General features: G+C 39.6%; 1 protein-coding gene across 5 annotated transcripts in view; it reads right to left on the minus strand.

Annotated features, from left to right (window-relative positions):
• The window catches only part of col12a1a (collagen, type XII, alpha 1a), a 72,601-nt gene extending 60,341 nt beyond the window's left edge, over positions 1 to 12,260 (minus strand). For all 5 annotated transcript variants that reach the window (XM_057859880.1, XM_057859879.1, XM_057859877.1 and 2 more), the window contains exons 1-13: positions 11,852 to 12,260; positions 10,683 to 10,788; positions 6,574 to 6,690; positions 6,333 to 6,476; positions 6,131 to 6,184; positions 4,505 to 4,768; positions 4,253 to 4,417; positions 3,899 to 4,072; positions 3,448 to 3,738; positions 2,752 to 3,354; positions 2,111 to 2,389; positions 1,618 to 1,893; positions 1,237 to 1,509 (exon numbers count right to left, since the gene is read on the minus strand). In XM_057859880.1, the coding sequence (XP_057715863.1) occupies positions 1,237 to 1,509; positions 1,618 to 1,893; positions 2,111 to 2,389; positions 2,752 to 3,354; positions 3,448 to 3,738; positions 3,899 to 4,072; positions 4,253 to 4,417; positions 4,505 to 4,768; positions 6,131 to 6,184; positions 6,333 to 6,476; positions 6,574 to 6,690; positions 10,683 to 10,752 (2,710 nt within the window). In that variant the 5' untranslated portion in view covers positions 10,753 to 10,788; positions 11,852 to 12,260. The remainder of the gene's footprint in view (positions 1 to 1,236; positions 1,510 to 1,617; positions 1,894 to 2,110; positions 2,390 to 2,751; positions 3,355 to 3,447; positions 3,739 to 3,898; positions 4,073 to 4,252; positions 4,418 to 4,504; positions 4,769 to 6,130; positions 6,185 to 6,332; positions 6,477 to 6,573; positions 6,691 to 10,682; positions 10,789 to 11,851) is intronic.
• Positions 12,261 to 17,642: the final 5,382 nt, after the last annotated feature.

Genomic DNA, 17,642 nt, shown 5'->3' on the forward strand with positions numbered 1-17,642 from the left:
CTTTCACTTACTCAGTGGCATAGCATGGGCTCGAGCAGGTTACATCTACGGAGTTTGAGGTTGGCAGTTTAAAATTTTGAAAGAAATCAACACAAAAAGTTAAGGGAGCAGTGAATATAGTACATGTAATTTGGGGGGGAAAATCTGACTAACTCTCTCTCTCTCATGTAGCTTATTACAGTTGCGATCTTTAAATATTTGGCTTACTACATTCTAGAGCACACGAAAAAATAATGGTCCAAAACAGCCTATTTCTAGACTGGTGAAAGTTACTCACCACCCACACAAATACCATAATTTTCGGACTATAAACCGCTACTTTTTCCTTCATTTTGAATCCTGTGGCTTATAGTCCAGTGCGTCTTATTTGTTGATTTATTTGGGTTAATAGGTAACACTTCATTTGACAGCGTCGTCATAAGACTGCCATAAGATCGTCATAATTATGACATGACATTATCATGGGCATTAATGAATGCTTATGACAGATGTCATTAAGTGTCATTCGGCAAATTATGTCACAAACTCCATTATTGTTCAGCTCAGATCTTTTACATCCATTCAAAAGGGAGATAGTTTGCTGGATGACACAAAATGACATCCGTCATAAGCATTCATTCATGCTCATGGCAGTGTCATGTCATAATTGTGATGGTCTTATGACAGTCTTATGGCACCACTGTCAAATAAAGTGTTACCAAATTCCATAACTGGCAATTATTGAAACAACTAGAACAGTAACTGAAGAAATAATTAGCATAGAACATGAATTTTGAAAGTTATTTACATCGCTAGCGCTGCAATGCATATTAGGAGGGATGTTGGATGACAACAAAGTTGACAGCAGGTGGCAGGAGCGGTTGACTGTCTCCCCCAAGTGGCCAAATGAAGCTTCTTGAAGCAATGAAGCTTTGCAGCCAATTGGTTCAAAGCTTCATGGTGGTTCATTTGGTCTTATGTTGCCTTTGTCAAATAAAGTGTTACCGGTTAATATCTTTTGGTGTAACTTTCCCATAATACAGTGAGGACAGCCGTGGCTTATAGTCCAGTGCATCTTATCTATGAACAAATGTCGTTTTCGTGTCAAATTGGGTGGGTGGTGGTTTATAGCCAGGTGTGCCTTGTAGTGCGAAAATTATGGTACATAACTAACCTGTGGTGCAACCCATACTACGCCACCAATGGAACCATTTTGTGGAATATAATTCAGATGAATTAAGTGACATTCTTTCTTACCTTCTAATGTTGTTCCGATACCCAGAAGAGGTTCACCCAGTCCAGAGGAATAGCGCGCGCTGACAAACAACTCATATTCAGTATCTGGTTGAAGGTTCTGTAGCAACGCCTGCGTGGTATCTCCCCTGATGGTTACTTCTCTCCTTTCACCTGCCTCGCTAGGTTTATAAGCAATGATGTATTGGAGGACATTTCCTGGAGCAGCCTCCCATGCTAGTCTCATGGTATTAATGGTTTCATCATACACACGGAGGTCACGTGGAGAACCAGTTACTGCAAAATGTAGTGAAACAGCCTATAATTAGTATTCATTGCACATGAAGTTTTCAGGACTGAGACACATTACAGTTAGAAACTCATTTTACTTCTCTTCTTACTCACATTCTTTGGTTGTACCATCAACTTGCATGTCATTCCCCATGCCTGTGATGTACTCAGCAGATACAGAAACACGGTAGGTGGTGATAGGGAAAAGCTCCTGTAGTACAATAGTAGTCTCATCTCCTATAGTCTGTGCCTCCAATGTTTCCCCAGCACCGTTCAGTGGGACGTAGGTCAAGCGATATCTAAGAACTGATCCTGGAGCAGCTTTCCAGGATACCCTGAAACTATTGGTACTCTCCTCTGTAACTTTTAGGTTCCGTACTCTCCCCATCTCTGGAAAGGTAAAATGCATACAGTTCGTGTTAATCTGTTCAATCATAAACTTTATTAAAGAAGCAACCAGATTAACTTTAATCACCGCTGAACAGAAAAAAATATTATGGATCCAAAGTTGAATGCAAGAATCTGTTTTATCTTGATTAGGTCAGCGCGGGTGACTGCTTGGAATTTACAAGTTTGCCAAATCCTCTAAAAAAGACATAGATCATACCTTCAAGGGTAGTTTCTTCACCAGTCAAAGGAAAACTGTCTCCTTTGTCATACTGAGCAAAGACGTTGACTTCATATGTAGTGAGGGGGAAAAGATGTGGCAGAACAGCTGTTGTGGTATCACTGGGAATAGCCAGAGTAATATAGTCCCCTGTAACATCTTCTGCTTTACGGAATCGCACCAGGTATGACAAGACTTCAGAAACAGGTGCAATCCAGGTAGTGCGGAAACTTCGGGAGGTAATTTCAGAGAATTGCAAGTTTTCGGGTGGAAGCAGACCTAAAAAACAAAACAATAAAATACTCTAATGAACAACATTTTAAAAAAAAATAGCTCCTTGATCACGTTCTACTCTAAGTTTGAGGATTTTATTAACATATTTTTTCTGTTATGGAATACAATGAGTTTTTATCATTGTTTTTGTAATGAAGTTCCAGCAGAATGGGTTGAAAATACAAAGTAACCAAGAAAGAATGCATCATTTAATTGTTACTGCTTTAGAGTTGTATGTTTCATAGTCTTCTATAGATATGGTATTGCTAATCAACCAGTCAAAAAGAAATCTAATACATCACGAAGTAACATGACAGCCTAATCTTTAGTTATAATTTGTGTGTCAAGAATTTGTCCAGGTAACTTACTCTTCTTTTTAATCTTGAGCAACTCCTGTTCAATCCTCAAACAGATGGATTGGGTAAGCTCTTTAGAAATCCTTTGGAAGGCGTCAAAGTCCTCAACCTCATAGACATGAGTGTCTGATGGCTGATTGGCGATGGCCTCCAGCTCTGACCGCACTGCATCTTTCACACCAACAGCAAAGATCTCAACATCACTATCTCTCAACTTTGTTGCTGCGTCCTTGAAAGAGTCTGACGACTTTCCATCGGTGATCAGCACCATGACACGGGGGACATTGTCTCTTGCACCACGAGAAGAAATAAAGATCTTGTCCTTGACGTAGGCCATGGCCTTGCCAGTATTGGTGGAGCCTCCACGGTAAGGGAAAGTGCGCACAGCTTTGACAACAGCATTAATGTCATGATGGGTGTTGAGAGCAAACTCAGTGTGTGGATCTCGACTGTACTGGACCAAGCTAATCTGGACCTTATTAGGGTCAATGTCAAAGGAATTGACCAGTACCTCCAAGAAGGCACGGACCTTGGCAAAGTTTTGTAATCCAATACTGTACGAGCCATCCACAAGTAGAACCACATCAGCCTGCACATCCACTCCCAGAGAGCATTCTAAAAATGACAGCATACACGATTGAGTTAAATATATTGTCTTGCCAAAGAATAAATGTGACAACAATAAATCACACTAACAAATCTCCTCACCTGTTGTCACTTTGACTGGCTGTGTCCTCTCCATAGCCATAATTGGTTCACTAGGTGTCAGACCTTTGAGGGCATATAGGCTGATCTCGTATTCAGTCTCAGGAGAGAGGTCACGAACAATGATGGATGTCTGTTTAGCGCCAATGTACAATTCTTCCCGTTTTACGTCCGGCACCATGGGAACAAGCACAAGCTTATATCTTGAGATATCTCCCGGTGAGGGATCCCATGTGATTCTCATTGATTTGGATGCAATATCAGTCACCTCCAAATTGGTTGCCGGCTCCACCACTAATTAAAGAAATCAGACAAGACAAGAAATTAATCCAGCAATTTGCAGACAAAAAGTTTTATAATTTAAAACTTTCCAGATTGAAATGGAAACAACGTTTTCCAGGTAATGAAAAAAACAGTGTTGCCCTACATTTTATAAGTATAAAGTTGGACCTACTTTCTTCACCACTGACTAGAACGCTGAGTTGCTCATCAACGCCAGAGCACACTTCTGTGATGATCTTTTTCTGGACATCTTGGATCAAATCAAAATTGGCTACATTGTACACATGTTTGTCATATGGAGTGGAAGCCATTTCTTTGAGCTCGTCATCATCTGCGCCTTTGATACCTGACATGGAAAATGGGAAGTGCAAAATACTTGTAACTATAAGGGTGCTCTAGTTATAGTGTTGCATTTATGACAGGCATCATACATTTAACTATCAGTGGAAAGTCCAGAGGTTTCCAAGAACAGGCCGATAGGACACATGGGAGTACAAGATAAAAATTATTTTTTCTAATATCATACCTAGGACAAATATTTCCACTCCAATGTTCCTAAGTCTTCTAGCATGCTCTTCCACTGGATCCTGGGATTTTCCGTCAGTGATGATCATGGCTATCTTTGGGAAAATTTTCCGGGCTCCAGCTTGCTCCGTAAAGATGTTTTGCACTAAATACTCAATGGCATCACCTAAAGACAGAAGTATAAGGACATTACACTTCCAATTGTTTGACGTATACCCTTGTTTTGTAAAATAGACTGAGGTAAGTTACTTACCTGTCATGGTATTTCCTCCCTTGTATGGCAGTGAGTTGATGGCTTGGAGCAGGTCTCCTCTCCTGGTGTAACGTGTGAGAGGGAACTCTGTGCGAGTATCTGTACTGTACTGAACCACAGCCACTCGAGTCTTGTCCTCGCCAATGTCAAAAGCCCCAGCCAGGCCCGCAATAAAACTGCGGATGTGCTTAAAGTTCTCCCTGCCTACGCTCCATGAGCCATCCACCAGAAAAACCAAATCTGCAATTGCACTGACCGAGCACTCTGGAGAAACAAAAAGCAGAAATGTGTCAGACAGACAATTTTCATAACATCCCATTGAAAAATTTCGATTGGCTTAACTGGAGGTTGACTAGTGACAATATATTTTTTACGATGATTGTTTTTACAGGCTGAAGACATTTCAAGTCGCAACTCAGTTTGTTGTTGTTGTCCATGTGGACACTACCTTTGAATTCCTACTCCTCTGCCATTCTTGAACTGATCGTCTTAAAACTTGGTGTTTATGTAGCATGGGCCAGTGTCTATCCTCTGAGCCTTTTTTTGTTTTTTTTTAAATATTTATATATTTTATGTAACAGGGCTGATCAATTAATTGTTCAATTCTTAGCATTATTTACATAGAGGAAGCAATTCAAAAACAATTTAATATAATTTTAAACATTTAGTTTCTTTTTCAAAAGTGTAAAACTTGACAGAAGGGGTTCATTTGTTCTCCTCATAGTTTTGTGTTAGAGGCTCCTGCGTGCATTCCATCCTTGTGGTCTGATTTTTGATTCTTTGTATCAGGGCTGATGAATTAATTGCAGACTTATTGTGCCTGTATGATCCAAATTAGCCAATCAAGGGCATGCGTGCACAGCTTTCAGCCTGTTAGTGTGCTTGGGCACACTCGTACCTATTTTCCAATGTGGATTCTAACACCAAAAAGAATATCTACATGTGCCGAAGAGTGCGTTTGGTATAGTCATTCCACCCTGAAGCAGGCCTGTGGACTAAACATTTATTAAAATATTCAGCTATGAATATTAAAAGTATGATTGTAGTAAATTGAGTTTTTACTTTTGTGGCTGGGCTTAAAATATACTCCAAATGCATTCCCCTTTTTTCATTACATATTCTTAGACGAAAGGTTTAAAATAATACAATATGAAAGACAGTGAGTGCTTAACCATTAACAAGGGCAAAGTAAAATCTGGAAGTCATTTCCAGAAAGTTCAACAGGCGCAGGGATGTTAAAGATGTTTAAAACCCTTTGACGTACTTTGTCAGATAGTGCTTGCTTCTATGGGGTACAATGAACATGTCAATGCAGGGTCACCCTCCCCTTCTAGCTCTCTTAATTTCCCCTCTATGATGCACAAAAGAAACCTTGTGTCCTAACTTCCTCCTCTTCACTTTTTTACTTAATGTTGAAACTGCTTTTAATTAAAGGAATCAGTGCTGTCCTTCCCAGCCTCAGTAAGGAACGTTACACAGTGGCAACCGAGCAGAAGGTAAAATGACCAAATTATTCCTAGAGGGAAACGCGCAATGATGGCTGCCATCAGAAAGTGTTTGAAAAATGAGAGAGGATCGAAAAGAAGCCCCGTAAATATTTTGGTTGGCACAGGAAAAAACACTCACTGATTGCATCTGACGGCGGCCTCCTGACACGTCCACTGGAGTTACTGGACTGGACTGTAAAAAAAAGAACACTTGGACAGTCAGCAGTGCATATTGTTGCCCTGGCTATGTTATGTTTTGAGCAGAAGAAGACAGGAAAATCAACGCAACATTAAAACGAGCCACTGTATGTACTGTAAGAGCTTTAGACAGAAAAACTCACTTGTGAGTTGACCAAAGATGGGAATACTCTCGTCAGGTCCATAATAGGAGTTAATGGACACTGTGTAATCCAAATCAGGCGTCAGGTTAGTGATTGACGTGGTCGTAGTATAAGCATTTAGGGCAAAGTCTCTTGTCGGTTCATCTGCAAAAGAAATATAGGAATAACTGAGATGTTAGGTTGCACTATGTATGTGTAAGTAAGGTTTATATAACCCCCAAACTATGCAGTCCTTACTGACCTGCGTTTGAAGAAATTTGAACTCTGAAGCCATCTATCCTTGTCGAGGGCCTTACCCACGACATTTCCACCGTGTTCTCATTTAGAATTTTAAAACTCAAGTCCGAGGGAGGATCCACTGGAAGCAACAGAATAAATAATGTTAAACGCGATAATTGCACTGTAAGTTCTGTATGCTTATTCTTGTATTTTTGATCAAATAGAAAATGGTCTTTCTAGTCAAGCATTCACATTTAACCCAACAACAAACACTTCATGACTGAAGTGAGCTTCTTTCGTTGTTGGGGAGGAGACACAAAGCACTGATGTCCATATGTGACACGACGAGTAAAGAAGAGGTGACAACGATAGAAACAGTGTGAGAAGCCATTTCGGAATAAAAATGGCATTTGTTTGAGTTGCCCAACCACGGAGGTCTACAACTCAAGCACTGGCATACATAACATGTGCACAACTCAAACAACCACAGTGCAAACATGAACGTGAACCATCCAAATAACATGCTGAGTGCAGTCATCACAAAGCATGCAACGACCACTAAACCACTAAATTGATCCCAGCATGACAAAAACACAACTCAACTGCAAGTTACTGATTATACAATGGAAGTGAACGTGCCATATTGAAGTCTTGACACTACTTGAACTCCATATGTTTTATATACATAACAGTATGCAAACATATTCCATTTGGTTCAAGAGGTCTTATATGAGCTGGTGGCACAAATCCATTGCAAACCTTTTAAAAAGAATACACAATTTGTCACAAGAGACTCTTGTGTACTTTTTTCCATTGACAGCATCAACATTTTTTACATGAACTATATATGTGTAGTCTAAAAAACACAATACATTGGGAAAGAAAACACTTTTTAATCATAGCATCATGCATTATGTACATGTGAAAGTTGTTCGTCTCAACAACTTTGATGGGCTTGCTTCTCCATGTACAGTTGGGACGACACAGAAAGATGACAAATATATTTTAGAATGATATTCACTCTCATAGATGCCAGTGTAGATCAATGTTAATACTCTATAGAAGTGTGTAGAAAATCAACATGCATTAAAGTCTCCTCAAATGGATTAATGTTTAATTTGTCCTTCGCATTAGTTTTGTTATAATCTTCATGGACCAACACATTGCCAATTTTGTAAGTTGTTAATGACAGATATGTTCCAATTTGTGAGTAATTCAATGTATTTTCATTTAATGAGTTAGTGTGACTGATTAATATGTAGTACTTCAATGAATTAAAAAAAAAACCACTAATGTGAGAGCAGATAGGAGCATGCAGAAAATTTAAGGAATCAACGTCTACATGAGGCAATGACTGTTAATAAGAGGTTTTCCATGAATATCATTGTAAAATACACATTGTGGGAATGAAGCCATAGTTTGGGGAACATACTGAATGCAAAGGCAGATGACGAACAGGAGCCCATCAAATGGGTAAAAACTGGGATTGGAGGATCACCAACCTGGCTTATAAACTCAAGGAGCCCAGATGGACCGTGTCCCCACTCATTTCTCCACGGGTGCACTGCTCCAACAATGGTATAAAGGTGTGAAAATGCGTGTGCGTGTTCAGGAAATGGCTAAATAAAAATTGTTTCGGGAAGTCTTCACTGGCTACCATTACCACTTTTGTTGACGTACAATTTCTTTGCCTAGAAAAAGACATGAGGACCAATGTGGTCTCAAGTGTGTCTTTAGGAACTCGTGGCTGGTGGTATTATGTCCCATCAGCTCCTAATAAATGACACACGCTCTGAGTCTCGCTACTGTTCTCTGAGTAACCTCAGTCTCCAAGCAGCAAGCCATCCTGGTTTGTGCTACTGCCAAAAGGGGAGACCAAGGAAGGTGGGGGGGCTTCCAAAGAGGCAGGGAAAAACGCCAAAGTCATTCTGCAACATGTGCTGACATTAAACATTACTGACTATTTGCTTTCCATACGTTTTGCAAGTCAGCATTTTCGTAAACGCCCGCAAAGAAGGCCGAGAAAGGCTCTTTGTGTGTCTTAGTGCTGTCTGAGGATTCATTTGCTATTCTCCTATTTCATCTTTCCATTCCTCCAGTGGAGATATGTGAGAGGAGAGCTTAGACTCCAGTCATAAAGCCAGAAAGCTTTGTGAGGAAGGAAAAAATGATAGTGTTTCCATACCATATTTGACATTATTTTCGATTACATGATGGATCTAAAGTCCTTTATTTTAACCCTTCTCAAACAATAAAGAATAAGCATATATATGAAGGAAAATCTCATGAACATAAACCAACATTAAAACACACTGCAAAGTATGAACATACATCAAATTTTTATCATTATTGCAGTTAATGTAAATAATTTAAGTAACATAGTGATAAGAGTGATATGCTTTTAATTTTTGTTATTTCTTTGATGATTCATGTTTTATAAATTTTACTGATTTGTTTTCACTATTATAAGTAATGTGATGACGTCTACCCATCGAGCATTACTGATTAAACACTATTATACAAATGTCTAATCAATCTTTCCAATGTCCTTTTAGTTAGAATTTACCAAATGTCACAATGGAAAATAGCTAATACCTAGGCTATTCGAATATGAAACTCTAAGAAATATTACCGTATTGGCCCGAATATAAGACGATGTTTTTTGCACTGAAATAAGATTGAAAAAGAGGAGGTCGTCTTATAACTGCGGCCTAAAAAAAAAAAAAAAAAAAAAAAAAAAAAAAAAAAAACTGCGGCCTAGACATATACCCATTCACGACGCTTGATGGCGCCAGTCATCAATGAATCGAATGCTGAACGCGACTCGGGCGGCCAAAGCGAACCCCTGACACGAAGAAGAAAGTGGTAAGAAGGAAAAGAGAAGAAAATACCGGTAATAGAAGAGATAACCGAAAATGGAGAAACTTCGCGACAATTTGGAGAAAAGTGGGTCGAAGATTGGCCAGGTTAACCGGTGTTTGGCCATTCCTTACTACGCGGCGAAACGTTCTACACAATGCTCAGGGCGCTTGCATATGCATTCACACGCATGCGCACATCGGTTGGAAGCGGCGAGTACTCACTATTTTTGTTTTTATTTAGTTATTTAGAACCTTTTCACAGCCTCAAAGATATTTTTTGCATGTATTACCCTCTCATACTTTTAACCATTGTGTTTTTTTGTGTTAGCTTTGAAGCAGTTGACCACATTAGTCACGTAGCGTATTTAAACCGTCCTTATTTGACATAACTACATTTAAGTATTTTCTGCAGGCATTTCTTTAGTACGTTATTCCTGTATGCATCTAAACAAAACAAGTTTAGAGCACACGGTAGTAATTTAGGTGTCAAATTCGACTAATGTAGGACGTTTCGCCGATGTAGGACATTTTGGCAGAACACCGGCAGCTGAGGAGAAGTTATGACGCAAACTTCAAGTTGATGGTGATAAATGAGGCGGTGTCTTCAAACAACTGCAAAGCGGCTGTGAAATATGGTGTCACAGAGTGTAATGTACGGAGATGTAGAGCTCAAAAAGATCGCCTAAAAAATGCTCACAGTCAGAGAAAAGCTTTCCGTGGTCGTTTCTGTATAAAAATTAATTTGGTGTTCAAAAAGTCTTTTTTCAAACTTGAGTCTTGAAAAAGAGGGGGTCGTCTTATAATCGGGGTCGTCTTATATTCGGGCCAATACGGTAAATTATATTTAATGACATCTTAATGTTTGCCCTGCTATTTTAAGACATTTATTAAACGTTTTAACACAGATTTCATATTATGTGTTGTTGATTTGCTATTATTTGCCAGATTGTAATATTTGTTAATAATAGTAAAAGTCATTTGAATCGCTGCCTAAATGTGATTCAATATCTGTCAGCGCATTTCAATCTGAAAGAGTAAGACCAAAAATGCCATGGGTCACACAGTCAAGCGTACACATATAATCAGAACAACTTTATTATATTACTACATCATTACACATTGACATTTAGTCATGACATGAAAATAAAGCCCTAATCCCTGGAAGACAAAAAACTGGGGATAGCTGATGAAAGAGAGGGGGACGAGCAAAAGAGAGATAAAGGGGGGAAGCGTGTCCCATTAGAGTGACTGACAGGTGTGTTTAGTTTACCTTGTGCATCAATGGAACATATCAGAGCTGCAAACAAGGCAGCCACAGCCAGAGAGAGCCCTGTCTTCATGTTTGGCCCTCGGGGGTCAGCAGGGCATCAATGGGTCTAAATAAGAGCCAGGCGTTCGTCGTTAGTAAAGGAAACTGCGCGCCATGTGGCATGAATATATACTGCAAGCCACTTATATATTTAGTGAGCCGCCTTGGACCTAAAACATTCACAATCTAAGCAGGCAATCCAGGCACAAACACTCGCAATTGCAGCTCAGCAACATAGCTTCCTTTTAGCCAACTTAAGACACGAGTTCCACTATTTTGTCCTTAAAACATAAACATACTGTATTCCATTTATTGATTCAATGGTATTTTACTTATTGGCCACTACATTACTGTACATAAAAACCATCAATCCATTGTTTTTCTTGTTTTATTTAAGTCTTTGAGTTGGAGCCTATCCAAGCTGACATGGGTGACAAGGGGGGTTGACTACCACAATTGCACACACACACAAAAACATTAAAAATATTAAAAAAAATACATAAAATATACATATTTAAACTTTACATTGACACCTATTGGGGCGAAGTAAAATCATAAATTATCCGAACATGCATATTTTATATACATGAAGTGGGGTGGGGGGGACACTGCTAGACCAGAGCCAAGATTCAAATCCAAAACCTCAGAAGTGTGAGGCAAAGTCTCACCGCTAAATCACCATGCCCTACTTTGAAACAGATTTCTTCAATTATCCTCTTCTGTTTATAATAAATCAGGCATTCCCTGCTTAAGCATCCATGAATAGACTGTGTTAACATTTTATGAATGAATCTAAAGTACATTAGTTTGTAATTTTGGCCAACAAAATTATACCTTTGGAAAGCTCTCAAGTGAACTTAATTGGAACATGCAAAAGGATGTCAAAAAAGCAGCACATACACATTTGGGGGCCAAATAGCTACTTTGGCCCCTTTTCCCTCTTCTTACCCATATATACAATTACGGTAGTCAATAGCTGTGTCTTAAAGACAATTATAAATTTTGTAATTTTAAAATTTTCTTTTGCAGATAAGTCAAAACATTTTCATAATAATTAAAATTTTCAAATGACGCAAAAACAAAAATAAATAAATAAATAAATAAATGAAGTATAAAGTTGCACTGCTTACCTAATGAAGAAGCCAAAAGATGGAACGAGAATTCGGAAGAGCCTCCTAGTGTGCACCTTCTCTGGTCTCCTCTCCTCTGCTGTCCTCTCCGGCTCCTGCGGGCTCCACCAGCAGATGTCCAAGGAGGAAAAACTTCCTTCCAAGTGGGAAGATTCTTTCCACCACCGGCTCCTTAATAGGGGGGGCAGTTCCCAACTCTCAATTTACCATCTTCTTGCTCTCTGACGAATTTCCCCGCCTGTTACTTGATATATGTCCCCCTGCTGGGACCATGCGGGTCCTTGGAAATTACATTTTTTCCTTCAAATTCCATTGGTCTGGCGGTTTAATGAGTTTCCAGCGCCAATGTGACCTCACAGCAGTTTGGCCAGACAACACTGCGGGGGTTGCGAGAGCTAAGAAATACAATTTATTTAGGATATGTGTCAAGTGATGAGTCAAGATGTTTGCTCTGCCTGGGAAAAGAACTCGACAGGCGCCCACACCTTAATATACTCAGAATGCTTTTAGGTATGAACACTGACGTAATTAAAAGAAATAGCGTTTCTTTCATTTGCTGTCCTTAATGGGAATGTAGACATTTTTTTGAAAATGTCAGTTTATTTTAGAAAGTTCAGGGAATTTCAATTCGTACTGCCCACGCACGATGTCGCTGATTGGTTGTTCTTTGGTGCTCTCTAGCGCTCAACATTTAAAACTACATGTGCATACAAATAATTGAAGGACAATTTGTGAATACTTTTTCTAATGACAAACCAGAGCCCCCAATTATGGCACTAAATAACGTGTCTCTTTAATTGGAAAGAGGAAAGAAGCCGTTGTAGTGTTTTATTTGTACTGTGTGAAAAGAGCCTTCGAGCGGCTTCGAGGGTTGTTTTTTTTTTTTCTTTTTTTGTGAATGATTTCAAGATAATTTGTTGTTCTGTGAAATCGATACATTACCAAATTACATTAGTTTTATAGTGGTAGTAATATTGTGTCACAGTGGTAGAAACAAACAGGTTTCAAATGGTATTTTTGGAGTGGACGTGACCCATCAAGTCTCAGTCAGGGATTTTTGCGCATCAGATATTTGATCCACCCTTCAGATGACTAAGTATTGCCATCCTGTTCAAACAGGATTAAAGAAAGAGTTTATACATAACACTTGCCAATTATATTGGCTGTTAATTTGAACCAACCAAGTTTGCTTTATTTACTGGAAGATAATTAAAGAATTCCTAATTTTGAGTTTGAACTGTAACTTTGGGTTTGTCACTTGGAGGGTTCCTTCACAGATTGTCAACATTACACTTGACTGTTTTGGTACATTTTTGAGTCAATTAATTTCCTCTCCGGTGTAAATTTATAATAAGATACTGTCAATAATTCTGATTTTCAGACATCATGACGAATGGACTTGAGGAATGTGTAAATCTGTCTTGTTTAGTTGAAGTTTTTTCTAAATTCATCTTATCTATTTGGGTAGACAAAATGAACTCAATACAACTGTAAATCTGTCTGTTTGCAAATCAGAGCCTCTAGGTTCTACTGTGTATCACAAAAGTGAGTACACCCCTCGCATTGCTGCAGATATTTAAAGCTGCAATGTGAAGTACGGTTGGCCAACCATGTTTTTGAATAATATCACTGGCTAAACAGCTATAAGCATATTTTCATTGTGTTTTTTTAATGCAACCCTTCCAGATTCTTTGTTTAACCCATAGCAACGCCCTTGACAACAAAAATGCTTTTCTTCGGCAATCTTCGGAAATTACGTCACACCAGGAAGTGCGAGGGAAGTCCGCCATAAAACAGTATTGTTTGTTGCATTGCTTCTCGGTAAGATGCCACGGCGGTGTGAGGCGATGTTTTGTTCTCACTCAAACGAAAAGTTGTATGAGTGGCCAAAGGATAGCAGGGCACGTAAATGGACATCTTTCGTTCGCACGAAGCGAATGAATTTCACGCCATCATCGAGTAGTCTTCTCTGCTGCAAACACTTCGAAGATGCCTGCTTCCTTAACCGGTCTGCTTATGATCAAGGATATGCCAAAAAGTAAGTGTGATTTTTGGATAGATGACTGATGACTTTGTCAAAGCAGAGCTGCCAACTGTTGTGGAATGAACAGTATAAGCTAGCGACGTTAGCCGAAAGTTAACTCGTGGCAATCCCGGATCACAGTTGTTGTTGCGTTCGCTAGGTTAAGTGTGTTTAAATTGTGCGTCATCTACGATCTTGTCCGAAAGGGTTAATCCACTGTCAATCGGGAAAGGAGTGTGGATGTGCACATAAGTGGGTTGGAGTCGGTAATTCACGGTCACGTTGCAGTAAGAGACACACACCGCCGGTGAGTTTGTGCACATTTATTTGTATTTGTATTATGTATTTCCCCCTTCATGCTTTAAGCATTGCATTGCATTTGTACGGTTCGGCGTTTCTTTCACGGTGATCGCTTGATAGCCTTCTAGTTTGTGTTTTACGTACAAGAGCCGCTGACAGGTGACAAGTTGCTTTTAATGTCTGGCAGCGAATCAGCGAGCGCGCAGGTCACACATTGAATCATGGGAAATGTAGTCTCGGGACAACACTGAAGTGGTGCTTTGTAATCTGTTCGCTTGTGTGAAAAAACTACATTTCTTCACGCCATTAGACGCCTCTTCCTCCCGAGTGCCCCGAGCCGTGTTCTTACTTTTCCATAAGAACTGCTCCATGTGTTAATAAAGAGACAAGGTTGTCAGCACGTCGTGTGTTCGATACATTTGTAAACAAAAAGCTCATAACAAGACACTATGCACGATCGACGCTGAAGTAGGAGGCAAGGAGGAGATCAGCTAGAAGCAAAATTTATTGTGTTAGTTGTAATACGGGAGTTCACCAGTAGAGCGTTCGCATGTCATTTAGATGTGTTATTGTTTGTGCCTTACTCCTTGACTAAAAGAGAGAAAAGTGTTTTTGTTCAGAGTTGCTTGGCAAGACGTTGAGTAAAGTTGTAAAAGCCAATAAAGGTGTCGTGTGGGTCACTCGGTCAAGATATAACAACGACTCATCTCCTTCTTTCCCCCCAATGTTTTTATATTATTATTTTATATGCACGAGAGCTGCCGGATCTGCCAAAATGAACATGAAGTCTGATTATTATTTTTTTTAACAATGTCATCAGATAGACAAAAACATAAAATTATGTGCAAATGCCTGCATCTTCAAATCATGAAAATAATAACAGCCTATATCTTACCAATCTTGTAATCTCGATGGGTCTTGTATCCATTCCATGTCAGGTAGTCTAGGCACATTGTTTGCATCCTGATTAGCGTCTGGCTAATACATGTTAGGTCCAACATAAAATTCCAAGCTCCTCTTCTTCCTCCAACTCTTCAAAAACTTGGATCTCCTCCCTTGCGCTCGATCTATCGCTTATATCGCAGTTTGAATCATTGTTTGAAGGGCTTTGTGTGGCGGCTGTATGTATGGAGCTGCCATCGATGTTCCCGGTGTGACGTATCACTTCCGGGTTCTTCCCCTTTCAGGCTCGAACTTCGGAAACGCGATTATTTTATCAAATATACAACATATAATTTTTTTTTTCATGCTTTATTTGTTGGACAATGTTAAATTACTTTACTTGTCACCCTATTTGGCATGTGAAGAAATTACTTTACATTACTGCTTTAAGTAAATCTTTTCATGGGACGACACTAGGACACAATGAAAAGTAGTCTGTGTGGAGCTTATATGATAGAGTTAATTTATTTTCCCCTCAAAATAACTCAAAATATAGCCATTAATATCCAAACCCCGGGCAACAAAAGTGAGTACACCGCATGGGAACTACGTACATCCCTAAATGTCCAAATTGAGTACTGCTTGTCATTTTCCCTCCAAAATGTCATGTGACTTGTTACAGGAGTGCTGTCAGCATTGTTGCAGAGATTGAAGAGATGGGAGGTTCATTCCCACCACCATGCTTGACTGTAGGCATGACAGACTTATCTTCGTACTCCTCACCTGGTCGCCGCCACACATGCTTGAGACCATCGGAACCAAACAAATTAATCTTCGTCTCATCAGACCATAGGACATGGTTCCAGTAGTCCATGTGCTTTGTTGACATGTCTTTCGCAAACTGTTTGCGGGCTTTCTTGTGTACAGTCTTCAGAAGAGTCTTCCTCCTGGGGTGACAGCCATGCACACCAATGTGATGTAGAGTACGGCGTATGGTCTGAGCACTAACAGGCTGACCCCCTACCTCTTCAATCTCTGCAGCAATGCTGACAGCACTCCTGTAACGAGTCACATGACATTTTGGAGGGAAAATGACAAGCAGTACTCAATCTGGAAATTTAGGGATGTACATTTTTTCAAAGGGGTGTACTCACTTTTGTTGCCAGGGGTTTAGATATTAGTTATTTTGAGGGGAAAATAAATTACCTCTATCATATAAACTGCACACAGACTACTTTTCATTGTGTCAAAGTGTCATTTTGTCAGTGTTGTCCCACGAAAAAAGATACACTTAAATATCTGTAGAAATGCGAGGGGTGTACTCACTTTTGTGATACACTAAGAAGTGCCATGCACAAGTTTACATTGAAATTACAGACAGCTTTCTTATCCCTTCAATTGAAAATGTTTGTCATTTTCCAAGATGAAAATGCATCATGCCACAGAGCTAAAACTGTTAAAGCATTCCTTGGAGAAAGACTCGTCTAGTCAATGTAATGGCCTGCAAATAGCCCAGATCTCAGCCCTATTAATAACCTGTGGTGGAAATTGGAAAAATGGTCCTCAGCAAGGCCCCGACCTGCAAGCATGATCTGGCAACTGCCAAATTGATGACGAATACTTATCAAGTCCATGCCTCAGACTGCAAGCTGTCATAAAAACCAGAGTTGGTGCTACTAAATACTAGAGATGTGATTTGTTATTTCTTTGTTTGTTTCTCATGAATCCATATTTTTTCCTCAGAATGGAGTGATTCCATATTTCCCTGCACTTGCTCTATAAAAATAACATTTACTGACCACCTCAATGTTTTTTATTCATTTCTTTTAGTGTTTCTAAATGCTAAAAAGTTGCACTTTTGAACTAATTCATTGTTTTGTCAAGCTTTTTATCTGAGTTTGTTCTACATGATAAAATGTCTGAGTGAGTGCTCGTCCGAGACTGGTGATTTCATACTTTTTGCTAGGGATTGTATACACACACACAACGAGCAGAAGAAAGTGATCGTGATAAATGAGGCAATACTCGCTGACGCCAACATCAGGAAGAAGGAAAACGAGATGGTGGAGAAGTACCAAGTACCAACGGCTGAAAGAGCATCTGGAGCAGATGTGGAAGTTGAAGGCTAGCATGGTTCCCGCAGTAGTGGGAGCACTTAGGGTACTAACCCCCAAGCTGGGAGATGATGATGATGCTTTTTTATTTCTAGCATGCACAAGAAACAGAAATACATTATAATATAACATTGGAACTGCTCTACTAACTACCAGAGTACTCAGGGATGCGCAGGAAATCACCCTAGAGGGCAGGTTTCAATTATCAGGTTGGGGATCACACTACTCGGTCTGCCTGGTAATGTCAATTCCAGGGTATTGGAAAAGAACATTGTGGTTTTCATCCTAGCCGTTGAACAGTTCATCATCTGTACACCCTCACTAGAGTTCACCCAGCCACTCCACAAGCATTTTGTTGACTTGGAGAAGGCATAAGGTTTATTTACAGAATTTGTAGGTGCAGCCGAGGAGTTGATGGGGTCTGCTTTGGTGGCCTCAGTATAGCGACTCTGCTTTTTGCAAACAAAATGGT

Source organism: Corythoichthys intestinalis, chromosome 15 (genome assembly GCF_030265065.1).
Source record: "Corythoichthys intestinalis isolate RoL2023-P3 chromosome 15, ASM3026506v1, whole genome shotgun sequence".
Lineage (NCBI taxonomy): Eukaryota > Metazoa > Chordata > Actinopteri > Syngnathiformes > Syngnathidae > Corythoichthys > Corythoichthys intestinalis.